This window comes from Empidonax traillii, unplaced genomic scaffold (genome assembly GCF_003031625.1).
Source record: "Empidonax traillii isolate 1590-97213 ecotype Southwest subspecies unplaced genomic scaffold, ASM303162v1 scaffold816:size509043, whole genome shotgun sequence".
Taxonomy (NCBI): Eukaryota; Metazoa; Chordata; class Aves; order Passeriformes; family Tyrannidae; genus Empidonax; species Empidonax traillii.
Window position 1 is genome coordinate 253,977 of NW_020956009.1, and position 23,035 is coordinate 277,011.

Sequence of the window (23,035 nt, forward strand, 5' to 3'; positions counted from 1 at the left end):
CTCTTCTAAAACAGAATAATAAAGTGTCTTTGAAGGAGCAGGAATGACTGGGCAGTGCAGAAATACTTTAAGCCACTTTTGTTTCCCTAAAATATGCGGAGAATTGTACAGTAACTTGAGACTATCGCTTTAAAAATACTAAGGTTGACTGCAAGCTTAACCTCTTTTTCCAAGTCTTTTAACTCAGGCAGTTAAAGGACTGACACTATTCCCCCTGCTCTGTTGGGACAGAGAGAACCCCTCGCCGCTCATCAGCACAGGAACAGAAACAAACATGAAGGGACAGAAATAAAACATTCAAGTACCACATTCAATATGAAGAACACTCGTGGATATGACAGAATGCTGAGTTATAAACTCTAAAAAGCCTCAGAACAAGTATTTACCCTTTTGAAAGAAGTGCCTGTAAGAAAGGTAAAAAAAAAAAAATTAAAAATAAATCAATCTGAGACCAGTACAGCAAAGTCTGGGTTTGAGCCCTACCACTGCATCTAAAGAATTAACTCCTACCCTGGTTTAACGCAAAACCACTACAAATAGGGATGTTAAAGTCCTGAACAGTGCTGATGGCAAAGCAGGAGTAGGATTTATGTTAACATACTGAAAGCTTCTTGATTTCTCACTTGCAATTTCAGTAAAGAAACAAAAAACAAAAAGGGGGGGGGGTGAAATTGTTTTTGAAAGGTTGAGATCTTTAAAGATGAGCCCAGTGTAACCTTGGGACGAGGAACAAATAAAATAGCGAGAAGGGTACTCAAGAGAGGGGAAATGCCTCTGATCTCTGGAGTTAAAGCAGATTAACAGAATCAGGGCTGCTACCACGGGGAGGAGGAAGAGGAGGAGGAGGGCTTGGGAGCCTGGGGAAAAAGGAATGTAGGGTGGGGAAAGGAAACAGACACTGAGCTTTGAGCTAAAGCTGGTTTAGGGTGGAACCATTTTAAAGCCAGGGTGTAGCCAGGGACTGTGTGTCTGGGTTTAAAGGGATGATTTTCGTTTCCAAACTTGAAAATAACCTGACCTAACCCTTCAATAACAGAAACTCCAAAGTCACTCCCACACAGATTGTATCCTAATAATTTCGTCAGCCTGTAACTGTGGCCGTACAGAGAACCTGAATTATTCACTGAGCACCCTCTGCATAATTCACCATACGGTCACACAGGTCAGTGGGGCTTGGGGTAGTGTTTTTTTTTTTTTTTGCTTGTTTTTGCATTTTGATGCAACTCACAGCCACCTCCACACAGTGCACTGGCGCTTTGTGCACACCAAGAGTTCCAAGGAGGGTCCAGGAACCTGGGCAGCTCCATAAGCCCCAGGAATGCAGGCTAAGCCGATTTTCGGGCTAAGAAAGAATTCAGGGGGGTGGCATTAAAGCACAAAGCTGTAACCCCTCCAGGTCTGGCTGAGAAAGCAAGGCTGGCATCGTTGACCACCACTGCTTATGGCATTGAAGTATCTCCCCAAGAAAAGCATCATTAAAACTCTCTTGTAGGAAAAAGGAAATTTTAATACCTTGCACCGTGACTACAACTTCACAAAAAGAAGGGGGGAAAATGCAGTAATGAACCTAATTTTCCAAGTGGCAGGCAATTGGTACTTTACTATTACCTACCCTCAAAAATACTCCAACACCTTTCCAATGAGCTGAATGCTTTGATTCAAAACACCTATCCTCCTTAAAAAGTGATCTTTCCAAAATCAGGCATGAAAGAATCCCAAAATATGCCGAGTTATGACCTAAGTAACAAACTAGTGGTAGGAAACCATTACGATTTTGAGCCTGTGTCGGTTTAGGGCATCAGATATTTATCTGACAACTGAAATTTTACCCATTCCAGTTTTCAGTCAAGGCTGTGACAGACACTTCAACCCCTGCCCGAAGTTTCCATATTGCAACCAGGACTCAGACCATGGTGGGTGGATTGGACACTCCATCTCTCCAAAGCAAAGTCCATTTAAAGGGAGAATAACTGGCTGTATTCTGTCCCAGTGAGTTTTCTGGCTCCCACACTGCATGGATCATTTCAACACCACACGCTTCCAAGAGTTTCCTTAACACCTCCCTCAATACGTTTGGTTTTGTCTCATAAAACAGAATAAAAACCTTTAAGAGTTCCTTGAACACCCTGGATCCTGAGTACAACCACCACACTCATTTTTTTTCCCCTCCCTTTTCTCATTTTGCAAAATCTGTACTCTTCTACTTGGACTGACACTTTTGCCAAATATCACAACAGAAACAATGGAATTTTCAATGGAACTATTGATGTAATAATGATTTGAAAATATGAATCAAGGAAAGACCTGCATTGACAGAGGGACAGGAACCCTTGGTAGCTTGATGAGAAAAGGACTTTATTTTCAAGAATAAAATCATTCACCTGCCTGCACTCAGACAGGTCCAGAGACCTCACCTGCACAAAACAGCTGAGAGTTCATCTACAATGGGCTCTCTGAAGCCTTCTGCAAATGTAAGCTCACTCTATGATCCCACTGTTAAGCATCTGTGCTCACCAGCAGCTCCTGTAATCATGATTTGCTCTCTAGAAACCAAGACAGGAAAAGGGATGGGGAAAGGCTGACGACAGCAGCTGTCTCCAGGCTTCCCGGGGAGCTGCCAGCACAGCTCCCTGCAGCAAGCACTGCCATCACGTGTGTGTCATTGGAAAAGGAGGAACTCCAACGTCTCCTCACCAGGAGGGAGGAAACCTGTGCATAATTAAAGATTTTTTGAGAGGGGAAAAATGTTAAAAGGGACTGTGAACTCTGCAAAGTCAGGAGGACACGGTGGAGTCCTGCCCGTCCTTGCCGTGGAGGTCACTGCTCGGGGCTTAATCAAGTCCTGAAGCTCTTCTTACAGAATACAGAAATTCCACTGCATGTAACCAAAGGAAGGCAAAGAGTTCCCAGTGTGCAGAGTATTTAAAAAGGACTTTGCTGGTTTTAAAATAATTAGCTTCATTTCGCAGTCAACTGGCACACAGAAATCCACTCGCAGCTTTTGGGTGCAAACAATCAGAAGATGCGTGGGAGTATTTCCTCAGAAATAAATTCCTGAATCATGATTACTATGCTTGAGCTAACACATTAATAAAGCCATCAATAAATTCTTCAAAAGACACCCTCCAAGTGACAAGAGTTTTTTATTACATGAAGAAGCAAATCCAGCAACATTTTGCTACCCAAACAACTCTCATCCTGAAGATAACTGTCCTCTTTGGCAAGAGCCTTCCAAACGCCACCTGATCCTCTAGTAAACCTTCAAAAACTTTATCCAGCAGTGTTAAAGGAACTGTAGTCTAAGGAAAATGAAGATGTTCATGGCACAGGACTACTTTTGAATTTCATAAGCACCTTTGATATGAAGACTAACAAAGAGCAGTATGTTTCTTCAGAAAACCTATGAAATTCAAAAGGGATAAAATAAAAGGCAGACCTGCCCTTTTAGCAAGTCTGTGGAGGAAATTCTTCTTGGCTCATCTGTGAAAAAAAGTTATTATTTATAAAAGCCAGTTTACTTTGGAGAATTGCTTTTCCAAGCTAATGTGGCTTGGTGAGGAAAACTTATATATGAATGTTTCATACAAGGAATGACAGGCTGACATCCTAAACAACCCAAACAGGATAAGAAAGAGAAAACCTAATGTGTTTGATGCTAAGCAGACAATCCAAACTAATAAATTGAATTTACCGTGAAAAAATGGTCCTCATGAAGCTTTGTGCTTGACTGACAACACCCTGGGAAACTGTGAGCTGAGTCACACTCTCAATCCAGCAACTCCACTTCATTTACATTCTTTTGCAAATCCTATTTGATCATCCTTTTCTTGGATGAAGAAGACTCTTCATGGCAGACATGAACAATCTCTTGCTATTTCCATGATGTTTGATTACCATTAATACGATTACTCCAGACACTCCCTTTTTATTTTAATCTGTAATGTTGTCAAATTCAAAGACTCTCAGCAGCACCCTGTCAGCACCTGGGAAAGAATCAACTGATTCACAAAGGATTTTTTTTTACCCTTTCAATTAAAAAAAAAAAATCTTTGTCTTTTTCAGACCTCATTGATCAGTAACTAAATACAGTCTGCTTAAATATTTGAGACACTTTAGTACACCTGCCTGCATTGACAAGGACGTGTTTCCCACTGAAAGAAGCACCGCTGCTGCGTGTGAATGGGTTGTGAGTTGCTTGAAAAGCACTTTCAATGACTGCGATGTGCTTCTTTGCAATACAACTGGAAGGAAGCAATCCTGTACAGTACAGGAGTAGGAGCAGCACTTTCAGTCTGCGAAGTGTACTGGCCCCAAATAATCAAAGGGTGATGCAGTGGTTACTTGCAAGACTCCCCTTCCAAAATGCTGCTGGAATGCAATGCTGTTTGCAACCAGGACCAAATGAGATGTAACCTCGCTCAAATTCGGGAGGACTGAACTTTGAAGAAGGATCCTCCTAAATCGATTTTTGCATGGCCAGAAGGTCTGTGTTAGTCCTCCAGCACAGAGGCATTCACAAACAGTACCCAAATTATCCCACAATGAGGGCTTTCAGCCTTAGCAACCAGCATCTTAAAATAACTGATTAGATCAGAAAAGTGAAGGAGCCTCAAAGAACAAAGAGTTCTAGGTAACTTTCTTTCCTCTTAGTTACTTATGAAAGAACATTCAACACCCATTTCCTTTAGCAAATGAGTAGCTTTTCATCATAGCTGTGAACAATGGGACACTTCTAAATAAATGAGGTGAAAAAGAACCCTAGACTATGAAGTGTGTTTTAAAGAATGAAACCTGACACGACTAAATCAAAGACAACTTCAAGCTGAAATTTAAACACATCCCAATTACTTGTTGGAAGTGCCTGCACCGTGTCATTATCCATTTGCACACAAGGAAAATCAATTATTCTTCACGTTTAGGAGTCAAGTTTGCAACACCCCTACACTACTGCTGAATTCTAACAGGAGAGGGAAGACCCTGGGGCACCAAAACTCAACCTAAGCACAACCTCGTAGCTCGACAATGTGGGAGATGGAGCAGTTTGCCGGAAAAGTTGCTTCCACCTGCTGGATATGGGAAATAACCACAAGACTCTGCTGCTTGCAGGGCCCCAGATGGGGCTGGCTTGGGGGAGGAGGAGCACTCTCACTTCTCACTGAAAGAGCTGCAGTCTCACCTCAGTGACCAACTGATTTCACCCAAACCACACGCCTACCACACGAGAGGCTGCTGGCAAGGTGTCCAAGGTTAACCAAAACTGAACATTTGCATCTCCAATCCTTTGAAATTATAGAAAAAAAAAAATCCCCCAGAGACAAGACACTTTGACCCAGGGCGCACGCAGGGCTCGCAGAGGCAATCCCTGCTGCTAAGCCCACACGCACCCTTCCCACAATTTTAGGCCCCACAGTGCAGAGAAACCTCCTTCTCCAGCAGGGCAGGAAGGAGAACTTCATTTCCATTCACCTCTCCACACGGCCAATACGGGGAACACACACGAGCTCAGTCTCCACACGCACTCCTCGCTCCTCGTGGACACTCAGCACACGCTGCTCTTGGAGCAGCAGCCCCTGTGCTTGTTCGTTTTGGACACACGGAAGTGTTGCCATCCATTTTTTCCTTTTGTTTCACCAGCACTAGTGGAATATTGACATCTTCCCCCACCCACCATCACTCAGCTTCCCCCTTCCCACCACCGGAACCACCTCTTTTATTGGAAACCGCATTTGAGCCAAGCTTTGGAACAACTAATTTGATGTGCCTGCTGACAGTGCTGTCTCAGCACTGTGCTGAGTCAAGCCCCTGAGCCATCTTCCTCTCATCTGCACACAGCCACTGCAATTTAATTCCTTAACAATTAGGAATTAAATAATCCACGCTTCATTCAGCTTCCAGTAATACAGTGTCTTCTCTTTTGCACTGTTTTCAGTCAAGATGTCCAATCTGAACCCAGTTTTCCAGGAGGATCAGAGCTGCAGTTCTGTTTCTGCAGTCACTCCATGCCTGGTTCATTCCAGGTACTGTCCAAGCCCACACCCCTCAGACAGCACAACTGATTGAGTTGTTTTTATGGGATGCCATGGAAAATGAAAAACAGTCGCATGAGAACAGCACACCAGGCAATCCAGGCCGAGTCTTAACTCAAAACAAGCCTGAAACGCATGCATTATAAAAACAAGATTCATCATAAATCACTGTTATCTTAAATTATCTTGCATTTTTCTTCTAACTGACGTTGTTTAGATTTTATCATCAGCTAATTAGAATAATTACATGCAAGCTTGCTGCAGCAGATAACCGTAAAACACAATAAATCTCAAGACATTTGTAGAGAGTTACCCGTTCAATGAAAACCACATTTAAGCTCCAGAATGTAAGCACCTTAAACCTCCTTTTTCAGCCCATAAAGACTCTTAAAGACTTTCAGTACTCTTTATATTGCTTTTTTAATCCAAATTTGGCAACATAAAAGTCTATAATCTCACACACCCTTCTCCTGGCTGACTTGGGTTCTGGTATCCAATGAAACACAGGCTAACTCACAGCATGGGCTAAGTTCTCCAAATCAACTTGGGTGAGTTTAATCCCACATTTCCCTGAAGTCCTCAGGAAAAACCACCAAACTCCTGGTTCAGTAGCATTTTGGGATCATTAATTGCCACTGATCAAGGAATCAAGTAGGGCAGTTATCACGAGACAGAAAAGTAACTGCTGAAGATTCAAAGGAAGTCAAGAAATCATTTTTCTCACTGGCTACACACTTTAGGAGCAGCCACTGATCTCAGACCACAAGCAGTCACACATCAAAATACATCTGAAGCCATAGCAGTGCCTCAGAAAAAACACATTATTCTTCACAGTTACCAAACACTGACCCTGCCATTACCAGCAATGAGCTCTGGTGGTTTTCTTACCCAAGAGAAAGTGACACCTGCACATCAGGAAGTTCTGGAGATGGTATCGGCAGGACTAAATTACACCTGTGTGTGGTGTAATTACATCATCAACAGAGTGTGCAAGGAAAATTCCTCAACCCTGACATCAGTTTGCACACCTGCTAAAATAAATTCCAACCTTTCCTCTCGCTAATTCCAGCAATCATGGAGGTGTTTTGGGGGCGATTTAGGCCGTTCAAGCCCAAAACAAAACCAAACTTCTGGTTTCAGAGGAGAACCAGCCTCTGACACCGAGGCTCCTGACTGAACCGTGCAGCACTCGGTGCTTCTGAATTGCTGGCAGCACAAGTTTCTACCGTCAGGCTCGTAATTCAGAGACTGATAAGATCGTACCGTAAACAGATCTAATTAACTCGACGCTTTTAATTTCAGCCCCAAAACCTGGAGGAACGACTTACTTGGGTCTCGACTGCTGTAGGGCCATCCCGAGGCAGGTGAGAAAGGCAGCACCGGGGAGCTTGCCCTGCTGTCGTCCTCCACTTGCTGCGTGATGTGCCGCACAGTCTCTTTGTTCTTCCTGTTCTTCCTGCGCCCCGTGGGCTGCCAGCCATCCCCCACGCCTTGCTCCGAGAACCCGCTCTGTATTGCACTATCCTTGGCAGAGTGAAGCTCCCCCCCTCCGTAATGCGAGGGTGAAACCTGTTCCTCTTTGATCCGTAAAGACCCATAGCCCATGTCACTGGCCCAGAGAGACTGGGACGAAACGTCCTCGTGGCTGTCCGCTTTTGGTTCTTGATCCTCCTTGCCGTAACTACTCCCTCCCTCGTGGCAGCTGGCAATAGCCGAGTCCCCAGAGGAGTTTGCCGGGCTGGTTCTCCGGGCCAGCCACGGGGATATGCTCCTGCCAGCCACCACCGCCGAAATCAACGCGTCCGTGCTGCTGCTGGAAGGGGCTCCCAGCTCGTAATCAACGAGGTCCTCCGAGGCGTCAGACTTTATGCTGATGTCCAGGGCCGCCTTGATGAAGTTGTGACAGGCCTGCACGATGTCCGTCATCTGCAGGTAGCTGGCGGCCGACATCACCTCGATGACGTTCCGGCTGGTGAGCGCCAGGTGCGCCGAGTACATGAAGTCGATGATCGCCTTGAAGCCCTGCGCGGTGACGATGTCCAGGTGGGTGACCGTGGCCTGGTCCGAGGTTTTCTGCACCTGGCAGTAGAGAGTCTTGAAGTAGCGGCTGCTGCCCAGGAGGACGTTTTTGTGAGCCTTGAAGATCTTGCCCTCCACGATGATGCAGACATCGCAGAGGATGCCGTGCTGCCGCTGCTCGTTCAGCTCCCGCAGCAGGTGACGGTAGTGGGAAGCAATCTCCATGTCTTCCTTTCGGTTATTCATCTGGAAATCTTTATGCTTCCTCTTCCACAGGTCCTGCAGCGGGGAAGGAAATGACAGCATTACAAAAAAGCCGAGAGGAGCTCGCAGACGCGTTTTCCGAAGGCTGAGGCAAACCCCGGGCTGTGCCAAATAAAGCAACAGGTTCATCGGGAAAGAATGTCACAAACACAGCTACTGCCTACAACTGCACACTCACTGACATGATGCAGCTCCCTTTGACCAGACTTCAAGCAATTTACGTTAAGAAGAACTAGATCTGAAGCCAATCCTCCTGTGGCTCATAACATCCCAGATAAATATTTCTTTAAATTACTACAGGCTCTTAAGGGAACCTGAAGCTACCAGGGTACACCAGCTGTCAGTTTTTACTCTGAGTTTGGCAAAATCTGGGTTTGAAACAGGTGCTGCACTTGAAACCACACTGATGGAGGCAAGACTGTTGAAGAGCACAATTTCCTCGAGGGAACAAGCACGGTGTGTAGTACCCTGAGTAGCTGAAATCCTCACACAGCAAAAGCCAACTGAAACCAGCATTTCCCCTCTTTAAATTTCTGTGGAAGGGCTATAAGTGTGGGTTAAAAGTCAGGAAAATCCAAGACCACAGATCACTAAATTTTAAGTCCCCATCCAAACTTAACTGGCAATACATCACAAGTATGAAATTAATGTTATTTGAAGCTTAACTACTTACAAGCAAAAGATTTTTTACTTTGTAACAAACATGCTATCTCCTTGGCTTTACATCTCCAAGTTTACCCCACAGTCAACCTCAGATATTGGGTAGAGAAATTCTCATGATCCCCTAAAGAAAGGACCAACAGAACAAAGCTGAGAAAAATTCACAGGGCCTTTGATCACCTTTCATAAAATTTGGCAGTATTATCAGAAAATAAAGGCATTAGTGCCAGCAGCAACGCATCTTGTGAGTTATGCTCCAAATTATCCTCTTACACCCCAAAACAGAAATAAAGGTCCTAAATGTGGATAAATATACAGTAATGTGGATATATATACAGTAATTAGAATTTTCAGACTAAATGTTACCCAGTTATTACCTTTGCAACTCCACACTTGCCTTTGCTGCCACAGCTTTACAAATTCCTTGGCATTCAACTCTGCCACTTCCTCTATCTTACATCACTTTTTTGGAAATTATTATCTGGATTTATATACCGTGTCACAGTGGTTTAATGGCCCAACTAATTAAGAGCATCGAGGCGAAGGATATCTTGCCCCTTTCTCTCAAAAACTTAAATTTGTTCCAACGCAAGAAGTTTCAGCTGTAGAATCGATATGAGGGTCCACATGTCAACACACAACTGTAAAATTGGACCCAGCTCCAAATGTTATTATGGGCAGGCACACACATCCAGAAGCCTGGATTTAGGCTACTGGTTGTTACTTATAAAACTGAAATCTCTGAGGTCTTGCAGTCTTGAAGCAGACATGGTTCAATATCAACACTGGCATTAAGGAGGCTGATGAGAGCCTGGAGCACCTTCCTAACATCCAGCGAGTTCACACACAAACTCAGTCCCATCTGCTCGAATTGGCTCACAATTCTAGGGCAGCCGTGATTAAGGAAGTATCCTGACACGTGCAAGTGTGGTTCCTGTACTGTGGAACGCAGACTCACAAGCCCCCTGCCCTCTTTCCCTACCCTGCGCTACGATTATCATCAGCAGGAGCAAACCAGCTGCAGTTTAGTCAACACTGCTGGCCAGAAAAGCACCTCCCAGCCCACAGAACATACGTGAGATGTGACCTTCGAGAGAGTCACCTGACGACTCAAAAGTTCAAGTTATGCAAGACTGCTCCAAGCTTCCCCAGCTCTGCAAGGATGGAGCTGCCTCTCTGCAGCCTTGGAAATGCTGATTTGCATGACCAGCTGGTCCCTGATCACTCAGAAGCATTTGCTTCCCTCGAGAGAAGAAGGACCATCTTCCTGCAACACAAAGAGCCTCAACTGGTGTTCGCCAAATTCAAAGCAGTGCAGCTTTTTCTGCAGAATTAAGCACGGAATGCATAGAGAAACCAAATTTTTTTTTTTAAATTTATTTATTTGAACTGGAAGAGGTCAATAACACTACAGCTGTACACTGAGCAACACCTATTTACCACAGAAATCCGCCTGGAGACCTCAAACCAAATCCTCACACAGACTCCATCCCCATCTCAAACAACTGAAATAAATCAATGAAATTCAAACAGAGAATCAGAACCAGGGAGGAAAAAAAAAAAAAAAAGGATTTTTCAGGTGCTTGGCCTGAAAAGGTTGTGATGGCACCAGCCAGCACAGCAGTTCTCCAACCCAGGCTCTGGAAGTGGCTGCCACAGCTTCCCAACATCTCTGTGTTGGAGAGAATCGCCTCGTAAGGCACAATGACAGCTCAGTTTTGTCTTTATTCCAGAAACCACTACTGCATCTACTTTTAGGAGTTGAAGAGTCAGCTTTGTCCCCTCAGGAAATATGAATTGCCACATAGGATGAAGTGAATTGTCCATCATCAGTCCTGTCTCCAACAGCTGCCATATCCACACGACTCAGAGGGAGACGCAAGAAAACCTCACAGGATACAATCAGGAAGCCATCGGAATATTTTGGACATGGAATTTCCTTTTGCTGTACCTTCATGGATATCAAAATCCATATTCCAAAACAGCAACTCCCTGGATCTGTGTGTGTGTGTGGGGGGGGGGGGGGGGCAATCTCCTGCAAGGATAATTTTCTCTTCCTCAATTTCATACAGAACAGCATCAGGAGTATTTGTCAATGTCTCCACCTGCTCTGGTGAATTTATGCAATAACACCTTTTCTTCTTCAATGTTCTTCACCTGGAAATTATATAAATTCCTTGAGATTTTATTTCTTTGCTATTTCATACATTTATTGAGCTTAGTGCAGTGGGTTACGTCCCCCCTCATTGATAACAGTCCACTTCAGATACACCTTGTCCTTTTTTAAAGCTGCCCATGGCAGAAACACAGATTTTAAAATATTTGTCTCTTGCTACCTTTGGTTTAGACTGGGCCAGCTTGAGGTTCAGGGATTGACTAATTTAGTGCTACTTATGGATGAAGCACTTGCTCATCTCTTTAGGAAGCAGGAGACAAAGCCAGAGAAAAAATATCAGGGAAATTTTACCAAACACACAACAAATCTATGCAAGATTCCCCACTGGCCAGTGAGGTGGGCACATTCCAGCGCCTTCAAGTAAGCAAGTGATGATGTGGAGTCTCCCACGTTTGGTGCAATCAATAAAGTTTAACATTTTCCAAGTCAGGAATTATTCTTGTAGATGTCTTGATCTTCCTCTGATGGAAGGTCTGCCACCTCGCACACATCGCTCCACGTTCAGCATCTGTCACAGGCATTGTACCTTCTAAATGAGAGGTCTTTGGGGGAGAAAATTAAATATGCCTCAAATTCAGAGGAATTAATTAGTTTTCTGTCTACCCATGTCAAACCAGAACATCCATTTAATGTCAAGGATCACTAGGGAATTAATCCAAGTTAAATTTAAGGCAATTTGCTAGTAGTTAAAAATTCAGGAAGCTTTAAAACCCTGTGCTCTTGTGTTCCAATTTTACATGCTGTTTTGTGGTTTGTTGCTGGTTTAGGGTTTTTTTTTTCCCTTTTCCTGGTAATGATATTTATCTCCACTTAAAAAAATGTTGTGGAAAGATTTCTTCAGGAAAGCTGTACCCTTCAAATTTCCAGTGGAAGCACAGCAAGGATGGAATAAGCTGTGGAGCTTTCTTAGCAAGAGACCTTGAAGATCAATGATGTATTTTTTTTGGTTTATCTCAGGTCTTTTTACTACGTTGAAGGATTTCCAAGTTGAGCACCTACTGGAGTTCTTTAGGGCTGCTCCTGCCATGCCAGCACATGGCCACAACACACCTCTCCAGGAAGCCAACGAACCATGAGAGCTCATCTGAAGATTTTCCACAAAATAAACTGTAGCACATCAGTCTTTCTTCATAAGCCAATGCATAGACAGCACAGTAATTCAAGTCTACTGCTTTTCCAAACACAACAACAGAAACATTGTGCCTAAACAAACCCTGGCACGTAACAGCAAAAGGAACACAGGGTGAACAGATTTAAGAGCCACTTCCATGAAATTTCTGTCAGGATACAGGCCTACCTTTTATTTTTCACGTCAAAAAAGCTGTCCTTAAATAAGCTGTTAATAATTTATATAATCTTTAACTCCAGCTGGAGTGAACCTAGTTCTACAAAGAGATCATCTTATGAAAGTGCCTTATTTTGTACTGTCAGTACAGTTATTTAAACATGAAACTATCACCTGAGTCTAAATAGACACAGATTTCACTACCCTTTGGGAAGGCTTTAAGAGAAGTAACCAGCACTACTTACAAGGCCATACCTCTCAGCATAATCAGAATAAGTCTCCTGACCAAAACATTAACACCAGTAAAATTAAGGGGTACAAATTTGTTGCATCGAAATCTCAGGGTATTACTCGAATTTTGACAAAAAGTCACAGACAAGAAAGGAAGCACACACAAAGTCCTCCACAGAGCAGTCCCCTGGGCAACAGTGGGGCCAAAAATAAACTTCCTTCACTCAGAAAGAAAACAGGTGGGGAAAAAAAAAAAAGCCTGGAGAGTTTTTTTTTTTGGGGGGGTTGCTGCTGTTAGGATTTGTTTATTTGTTTACTTTTTCCTCTCTCAGAGTATAAGTGAGCTGAAGATTTAAACTACACCACACTTCATCCGTTACAATTTTCTAAACATGTTTCCACACTTAAAACCAAGGACCCAAGTTACAGAGTACCAAAATACTCACTAGGGCACTCCTCCACCACTCTGCTCCCTGGAGAAAACATGCCAACTGGAATTTAACCAAAAATGTGTTGTTTCCTCCCCCCTCTCTCCCTTCAGAGAAAAGTAAAAACAGATTAAGGAAGAACTCAAATTCACTCCAGTGGTTTATTTTGTGCAAAAAAACCCAACAAACACACCCCACTTCTCTGCTTCCCCTGTGTCCTGTCCCTGCATCCACTCCCAAGACATTCCAACATTTTTTAAATTCCTCTGCAAAGGAGCTCTGTAAGGTGAGATTGGGCCTGAAATGCTTCCTTGCACAACAAGACACAGAGTGCATGGAAGTTTCACTTTTATCCAATTAAAGACAACAGAAACGCAGGGGATTCCTCCTCTCCATGTGCCCCCCTGCTGAAAAGAACGGGAACAAAACCCCTCAAGGTAACCTTAGCAACTGCAGAGGACAGTACCTACCACTAATTCTGGTAAATGAGAGGAAAATAAGACTCAGGGTGTTAATGGATGGTCACCGCCTGCAAAGGCACCGCTCCTGAGTTTTACAAGCACGAATCTCCACAAGTGCAGAGTTTTCTCACCAGTGAGTTGGAGGAAGCACACAATTCCAGAGGAGTTCTCATTTCTTGACACCAGGTAACCCCAAATTATACTCCTATGTTCAGCTTTGTTCAAAGGAGATGTAAGTAACATCTCATGAAAACGAAGAGCTGCCAAAAAAGCAACTCTTGTGCCCTGTTCCCATTCCCGAAACCAATCACCCCTTGCTTAAGTTGGTCATTCCAACCACAACTCTGAACTCAAAGAGAAACAGGCAGATGTTTGTAAACAGACCAAAACAGACCCTTGGGCCAGAGAGGTTACTCACAGCTCAGGGTTTCATGCAAACAACAGCTACCACTTTTCCCTGATGGCAGGGGATGAGAACGTTTAATTAGAGCCCCAACAGTGCACATTCAGCCTTTTGGGTTAGGAGTCACAGGAAGGGGAAAAAAAAGACAAAGGTTTCACCATTCAGCTTGAGAAATACTACAGAAGTACAGAAAAGGCAAGAATTTGGGAAGCAAATGGTTTTCAGTAAACTTGAAGGAAAACACTAATTCAATCTCTATTATGAAATTTGAACCAGCCCACTCAATTGTCAGTGTACATGTATTATTTAATTAACATCAGTCTGATGAGGATTCACTAAAATTTTTCCAACTTCAAGCCAACACTACCCCATCATCCAGAGCATTAAAACAACACCTCTGTTTAGAATCTCTTGCACAGATACAATCCAGAAAGCCCAAAAGCAAAGTTCAAACACCAGCACAGAATACCACACACTTCTGGTATTTCATTAAAGCACAGTCCAAACACAAACCACAAGCAAAATCTAACTCCAATAGCACAGCTTAAAATAACAGGGAGCCACCATTAAACATGTCACCCTCTACTCCAAAACATCAAACCAGAGACTTGGCTGTGGCCTTTGATCTGTCAAACCATCCACCTGAAGTCACAGGGCCAGCCTGTGCAGGAGCTGGCACCACAAAAATGCAACCACGACACAGGGTTTCTGCAGGTATTGAAATAAAATCCATTTATTAACCTCCATTAGCTCTGACAGTGCATGAAGAATTTCAAGAGAAAAACCAGGACTGAAAAGGAGATTCAAATGAAAACTGTTATCCTCCGTATTTTGGATGGAGGGAAATTAGAAACTTAGAAAGTGTGAAGTTAAAAATATTGGGGGGGGGGGCAGGTAAGATCATAGATGCATATTTTGCTATAGCGTTCTTAAAAGTAAAAAGCAGTGAAGAGATATTTACTGATTTTGTTAGAGAAAACACAGGAACCGTAATATTAAACGAATAAATGAAATCCAAGGCAATTACTTCTTACCAGTAACAGACTGGGTTCCAGGTCTAGTGTTTCTCCTACAACAGCTGAGGACATCAACAGCCCCAGGGCAGCACAGGTAGTGCCCTGTTCCGTGACCTTCCGACAGCACTGGCGTGAACTCTTGTAGGAGAAAGACAGAACTACGACAAAAAAAGCAAAACCAGAGGAAATTATTGGCATTAAACTACGAGATTACTGAACAGTGAGACATTTTGAAGCCCTTTCCCTCCAAACTCACAGTTAGAACATCCCTATTTATGACTTCGCGAACCCCAGAAAAGTTAACTCCGAGCATTTCAATGCACTGCAGGTAATTAAAGCCTGGCTACCAATTAGTAACATTATAAGCAAGAGTTATTTCTTAAACGTATGGGAACAAAAAAGTCTAATTTTAGCTACTAAAACTTCAAACGGATCCTTGAACAACGGGGTTTCCTGTTTGGGAGCTTTTCAAAACATTCTCACTTAAATGACTCTTTTAAAGAGACTCACCTTATCTGACCTATGAAATACTGAGGTTAAAAAGCTACCACTACAGCTCCTGAAAGAAGTTTGCAATGGAATAATCAGGAGAATTTCCTCTTGAAATGTTTAGTTTCTTGAACCAGTAGGATGACACCATCCTGGGACAAGAGACCAAACCATCCCAAGGTATTTGAAGTTCTGTGTAAAATACAGGTACTTCAGTATATGTGAAAGGTACATTCACAGAGAGGCTTCTCAGGTAAATGCTGTTTATGGTTACAAGCTACAAGGGGTAGGAATACTTTATCTGCACCAAGGTTTTTGTCTGTGAGGACACATCCACTAGAGACCATCCTCTTGTACACCTATTTTTCTTGTACAAAACAAACTTTATTTTCCTCAGGGTAGCACATACAGGCAACGTTTAACTTCCAACCTAAACTTCTGAGTATGTTTTATTTAAAGGTTTATGCTGATGGCCATGACAAAGACTTTTTTGATCTCTGCATTTCAAACGTCTTCCACATCAGATTAGCTCTCTTAATGAAAATAAGCTATAAATCAATACTGCTGATTTCAAAACTGACCTTCTGTAGTAACAGATTGTGAAAGAAAAACATCAGAAGGTAAAAATTAGGAAAGCTTTTCCAACACAAACTAATGCCATTACAGAAGGCGAAATAAAATATCTGATAAATGAAGCAATGAGGAAAATCCAAGCATTCTTATGGCAAACAGAACTGAAAATCCTGAAAACAAATATGACCCAATTGAAGCAAACACCAGTGACTTTGTTCTCAATTTCTATTTCGGACGGCCAAGTCTTGCCTTTCTCTAAATTCTGATTGCTTCTCCATAGCAATTGTTTTGGCCAGCTCTTTTTAGTCCTGTTATTTAGACAGTTAAGGAAAAATAAAGTGGGGCAGTGAGGGAGCCAGACCAACCCAGACACTTGGGAAATTAATCTGTTAGCAAAAGGTAACGGGAATATGTATTTTCACCTAGACTTGGGGCTGTTACTGTTAAAACTCTCATTTACACCTCTGTCCCAGGGCACAACAGGAGCCAGAACAGACTGGTAAGAATGGCAAGGCTGAGCCCACACTGTTTTGCACTGCTCTGCAGTTTTTCTCTGGCTTTGAGCACTGCTTTCTCTGCACCTGTTTTCCTCTTCTGATCAAACAGATGAGAACTGAGTGGCCACGATTAGTGGAGGCACCTCTGCCACAGGGAGGGAGCAGAGGAACAGCCAGAGGTGTTTCTTCCAACTTTTGCAGTTGGCTAAGAATTCTAAATGAGCCCTTGTTAGCAATGTAAAGCCAAGTTTTATAAAGAACTGTCAGCCCCCATGACAGTGTTATCTCCAGCTCCTCTTTCTCTTTCCCACACCACGTGACAAAAATATCTTTAAATGCTGAGAACTTACCGATATTTAGAAGTGTTTCCTGTTAGCAAAAATAAATGTGGCGATGTTTCCCAGCTGGGCAGTGCATGTTTCAGTGAAGAGAGGAGAATGCTCTCTGGTAACAAGCTCCAAAAGGTTCATCAGATGTCCTGTGTTTGGGAATGGAAAGAACAGGAGGCAAAAATTAGAATCCAAACTTTAACTCGATACAAAGCCCTTCGGTGTCACATAATTACAAGCAGCAGTTAAAATAACTGCCCATTTACAGCACTGTTTGCCATTTCAACAAGAAATATTCTGAAGTATTTCCATAATTAAGCATAGAGGGAAGATGATTTAGCCCTTGTGTTAACTTAAAGAAAGAGCTTAACAGACCAATTTGAAGATTATTAACAACTTCTGACGATGCTTCCGGGCAGAAGTGCTTTGAAAAAGTCACTCCACAAAACTGGTACTTTTTGTAATGATTTCAAACCATTTTAACACTGTCTCAGTTGACATCAAAGTTTCAGTTAATGTTTCTGTGACCCCTGCCACCCACACACTTGAAATGGGGTTAGTATTAATCTCACCTCATGGTTACAGGGATTCCCCTCCAAAACCAAAATATTTGCCTAAGGTTACAGAAAAATATTATGTGCCCACGTTATACAAAAGTAAGAGATTTGAGTTTTATTCCCACCCAAACACAGCATTCAGAAGCCAGCATGACCTTTCATGTTACAGAGCATCCACCAAGGTAACAAGGAAAGCACTTTGCCCCTCTTACAAACACGTACAAGCTTTGAAAGAAGAAACCCCACAAAGATGAAAATACCCAATAGAATGCAGAAAGAAGTTTCATCTTCCATGCCTCTAAAAGCTGTGCAGCCTGAAATACAATATTCCAACGGGTAACAACTTGCTAATATGGCAGGATGCACCTTTCCCACAGGGCACAGGTGGGTGTTTCTAGTTCCAGCTGCTTGCTTGCAGGGATATTTCCACTGCACTTTGCATTCCCCTTATCCATTTCCCCATAACTTCCAGCGCTGTCCACGTGCCTGCCTGTCCATCCCTTCTCCATCACAGCACAGCAACACTTTCTCATGTCATTCCCCTATTTTTGATGTCCATTCTCTCTCATCTCGTTGCACCAAGGACAGATCCAACCCTACCCACACCACACACTTTGCAGAACACAAAAAGGAACATGGCAGAGCTACCCAGGGCTTAAAAAGCAAGTGCTTTACAGGGAACCAGCTCTGAGAAGTCTGCTAAAATAAAAAAAAAAAAAATAAAATATAAGAATCTAGTTACAGATAGATCTGCTACTCTAGCAGTGAAGATTAAAAACAACCTGAAAAAAATCCCAGTGCCTGTGGCCCACATGACACCTGCCCAAGTGACATTAACTCCCAAAGATTCCAAGCTTCAACTTTAAAGTCACAAAAGAAACCTAAGCAAAAGACTCTGCCCTTGTGCATCTATTAGTCAAAAAAAAAAAAAAAAAACCAAGATAAAAAGGACCTTAAAAAAAAAAAAAAAAAAGAGGAATTAGAGAACTCTGAACTTATCACACTGGGAATTGCCCTGAAGAATGGTTTCCCCTAAACTTTCTCATTGGTTTTTGGCTTTTTAATTAGGGGATCTTTGCCAAAGTTTCCAAACTCAGTACGTAAAAACAGAGGGAGCCAAAGGAGGAAGAATCATGAGGTGATTTTTAAAGAGAAGTAAAGCAGTGGGAGGAACTGAAAGATCACCTAAAAGACACAAAAGGAGTCAGGAATGATCTAAGAGTAAAAAAAAAATCAACCAGTGCAAAACCAAAGATAACATATGAGGTGCTTTGAGAACAACCCAACACTGTTTGTGTAATTTGTGGTACAAGCCCTCAGGGCCTTGGGTAAGGATCCTGTTTTCCTTTTTAACACAAATCTCATAATCCAGATTTGATCAACTACTATTAAAAAAAAAATGAAAAAAAAAATAAAAAAAAAGAAGTGGAGTGAAGCCAAGAAGGACACAGTGGTAACAAGGAGGAAGTCAAAAAGCTGGGTTTATATTTAGCCACCACCTCATTCTCCAACACTATAGTGGCAGGACTGTTAGGAGCAACTGCACTCTGACTACTTCGTTCATTGGCACTTAAATTAGTTGGGTTTGAGTATTTTAAGTTACTAATGGCTAGTACAGACCACTGATTCTTCTGTTTCAGGGCATGATCTGAGCACTAGTCAGGAAGGTATTTCCTCTGATGCTGTATTAGCACAAAAGGTGTAAATTCTGTGTAACTCTTTCCTCAGAGAGAACAAGCCAACCACCTGAAATATCAACTTTATACAGAGCTCTTCTCCAGAAGTGAGAAATACCAGGAAAGCAAACTCAATTGGATGGAATAAGCAGTTTGTTCAACATATGATGGAGAAATAATCAGGAAAGATGGTTGGGTATACAGAGGTACAAACACATTCCTTAATATGCAAAACCCTACCCACTCTCCTAAGTAGGGCTCTTGGTCAAGGTAAGGTCCTGGCACACACCAACATTCTCGTAACCAGGTTTATTTTAATCCACACACAAGCTCATAGATGTGTCTGTAGAGCATTTCTGATGCCTCAGTGCCTCCCTCCATTGCAGAAGACCCCAACTCAGGTTTACTTAAAGCAATTGCAGGGCAACTTCCAGCATTCGCAGGATGTTTTTCTTCCCGAGCACGTGCACGAGCCAAGTGAGCAACAGGCCAGGATCACCACTGGATGGGCTGGAACAGAAGTCAGCCACATCCCCAAAAGGCAAGGCAAGAAAGGTGAGTTTCAGCTCTAACCTGAGCACTGCCAAGTGGGACACATTTCCATCTCATTAGAATGGCTGTCAAGGATCTCACCCCGCCTGCAGAGCTATTTCCAGCCAGCGTCTCAACAGCAGCCTGATGTCTCTTAAGTGTATGGGCGTGAAAGAAAGTTAAAGCAAGAGTTCAGAAAATAACTGCACCACAGCTGACTTGGTAAGGGACGTCAAACCCCACCCATGAGCCTCTGGACTCCACCACATCCCGGAGGGAATCCAGTGAGGACTTTCCACTGGTTTGCCTTTATGAAGAAAAAGCACTTCTAGCACAATTATGATTTTACATCAGTAAAACAGAAAGTGTTTTGGGAGAGCTGAGTGAACCCTGGCACCCCTGTTTCACAGAAGGGGAGACTGATAACAAGCAGTTCAATCAACAGCTACAGGATGGGGAAGGAGTCCCAAGGAGCAGCCATGCCTCCAAACTGGGCATCCTTGTGCATCCAAATGCAGCACGAACCAGAAAACCATTGAACTGTTTAGGGAAGTTGAGATTCTCCCCTCTCGCATCTCAAGTGAAAGTCCCGCACGAAGTGATCCAGGCTTTTATTTCCCATCCTGTCTGAAGGACTGAAGATCCAGAGGGAACTGAGAAAACCAACCACCCAAGGACAGATTTAAGGGGGTCGCAACACAAATATAAAAAACATCCTCAGGAGGGAACAAGCGAAGTTTTTGAAGCAACGGATTTTAATCCTGGAGTCCTGACTGCCACTGTGCTTGACCAAAGATCAGAAAACCTTTCAGGGAGATGCTTTAGGTGTGGAGTGGGATCGCAGGACCTCCCCCAGACTGAATTCCTCCCTCTGCCTCTCAGCTGTAGTCAGTCCTCGTGCTCTCTCCTAACATGACCCCTGGTATCTGCAGACAGCCCACGGCACGCTCCCTTTAACTATTAATACATTTTAAGTTTCAAATATCCCCCACAGAAAACACAGGTGAGCTCCACAATTCAGAATATTCCAGCCCGGCACGAAATATAAACACGGAATTAATCCCTCTCTGCAAAGTGTTAGAATTTTCCAGGGCAACACTCTCAGCCAGGAATGGACAGAAACCGTTGGCTCCTGGGAATTATAAGGGACATGTGGGATAACCATTACAGCTGCAGGTAGCTCTTCAAAGACTTAAACTAAGCCCTCTCTCTGCCCTTCTGTTTGCCCATTAAACTGAGCACACAGGAGCATGGAAAACCCCTGTGAATGGTTTTTACCAATTCAGGGGGAGCCTGGAGAGCATTACAGAGTTCTCTGGAGCAGCCAGTACAACCAGTGAGAACACGAAGGGAAAAATGTCCTGGGAAAGGTTGAGCTGTTTATGAAATAATTCCTGCCCTGAAAGCAGGCAGTGGCAGTTTGGATTGGGTGTCAGCCTGCTCTGAGCTGCTGGGAGGACAGGAAACTTTGCTTAGAAACTTCAAAAAACCACGGTTCTAAAACAAAATAATAAATAAATAATAAAATATTCCGCACAAGCGGATAGCAAAGACGAAAAGAATTTGCTCAACCTCACAGCAACACAACACATCACCGGAGGAAATACAGGCAAACAACAGACCTTCCAAACATGAGGCATTTTTCCTTTTGACAGCAGGGGCTGCTGGGGTGGGGGGGGGGGTTGGGTGCTAAACTGATTTTCCTCTAAGCACTTCCAGATATTAAAATTTAAAAAAAAAAAAAATCCTCTTGCGAAGAACATTTCCACTGTTGTACAACTGTCCCAGAAAACAAAGACCACGGGGAGAAAGTGGCCCATTTTCTCCAGCCTCCAAGAACCCCGAGTACAGGTCATGTTTTCAGAGAGGCTCAGTCCTACACGCTCCAGAACGAAGCAGCATTTAAAGCACAGGGATAAAACACCTCAGCCCTAAGAGTTACTCGAATGCCCCGTTTCTGGTCCCACACTAAAACTGACTCGGTTCCACCGAGGCGAACATGCAGCCTATGAAAACAACCGCGAGAGAAGTTTCGCTGTGAGTGAGTTTCCCCCTCCTGGACACGCTGCATCAAAACCAAAAGACTCGTTTTCTATTTCAGTTGCACTTATCTCACGAACGTAGCAAACCACAGAGTATTCTTCAGCAACGCGTGTTCAGGAGCACCCCCCCCCCAAAATCCTGTCCCCTAGTTCTCCCTCCACCACACAGGGCAGCTCCTCTCCCTGTCGGCTCCCAAAAAACACCTCAAAGCAGCAATTCCTCACCGCATGTTGAAAATATTGTGACTAATAATACACTCCACCCATTTTTTTTTTTTCCATCACCGAGGATTTCAAAACATAAAACTTGACAAACAGCGAGAGAAGCGAGATGGAGTTTAGAAGGGGAAAGTAGAATTTTATTTTCAATTAGAAGAGGCTACAAAAACACACAGTGTTCAAGCAAGGTATTGATTAAAGTCAAAGAGCTATCCAGTCACAGCAAGCTTCCTCCTCAAAATTGTGTTTTTCCCACTCTTCTTGGACAGCACCGCTTTTTCTTTGAATCCCCACAGGAAAATAAAAATAAAAAAAGAAAAAATACTCCCTCTCCTTTTTGAGAAAACACATTTAATGCATTAGGAGCAGGGCTGCTCTGTGCACCCAGAGAACCCACACTTGTAATAAATACTCGGTTGAGTCCACGAACTGAGACCCAGATCTGTATTACAGTGACTAAATGCTAAAAATGATAGCAGTGATGCAATTAAAATGCACGCGAGAACTTTGGTACAGGTGTCTACAATACCACTGTTTGCTAAACACATCTCCTAATTAGCATGGCTTTAAACAATGCTGATAATAATCCGGTCCTGCAAGGCTTGCCAAATGAATCATTGGGATTGCAAAATAAAAAGCATGAGGAATTCATTAAAGAGCTGTTAAACTCTCCTTTGTTTATCTTTCCCCGGTCAGGTGTAAAAATAAATAAATATGGGTTTATGTCTCCGGATTCCATCCGAACGCTCCGCTTCACAATAACGCGCCGGGGAAGAACCTCCTCAGGAGGTACCAACCTTTTTTTCTTTTTCCCCCTCTCCGCTTCAAAAGAGAAATCCTCCCACTGTTACAGTCCTGAAAATCTGCTCCATTCTCTATTTGTCATCTGGGATTGAGTTATCAGACACTACTTGTATTACTTTGGGAACTGACATGTCTATTTACAGAGACACAAAGGCAATCCAGCAGCACAACCCCTGCTTTTCCCAGCACCTCTCCTTCTCCCCTCCGCCAAATTTTACCAGCACTTTTTCCTGGGGAGGGGAGAGGACACCTCACTAGTTTCCCAGCATGACAGAAAACATTTCCAGCCACTTTCGCACTTGTTACAGCCTTATGAAAAATAACCTATATTCCCCCAAAGGACCAGCAT

At 43.2% G+C, this 23,035-nt stretch overlaps 1 protein-coding gene across 4 annotated transcripts in view; it reads right to left on the reverse strand.

Annotated features, from left to right (window-relative positions):
- The window catches only part of ZBTB46 (zinc finger and BTB domain containing 46), a 49,134-nt gene that overhangs the window by 24,652 nt on the left and 1,447 nt on the right, over positions 1 to 23,035 (reverse strand). For 3 of the 4 annotated variants that reach the window (XM_027901833.1, XM_027901832.1, XM_027901835.1), the window contains exons 2-4: positions 16,879 to 17,006; positions 14,988 to 15,127; positions 7,355 to 8,324 (exon numbers count right to left, since the gene is read on the reverse strand). In XM_027901833.1, coding sequence (XP_027757634.1) covers positions 7,355 to 8,324; positions 14,988 to 15,041 — 1,024 coding nt within the window. In that variant the 5' untranslated portion in view covers positions 15,042 to 15,127; positions 16,879 to 17,006. The remainder of the gene's footprint in view (positions 1 to 7,354; positions 8,325 to 14,987; positions 15,128 to 16,878; positions 17,007 to 23,035) is intronic. The other variant, XM_027901834.1, reaches the window with a different exon arrangement.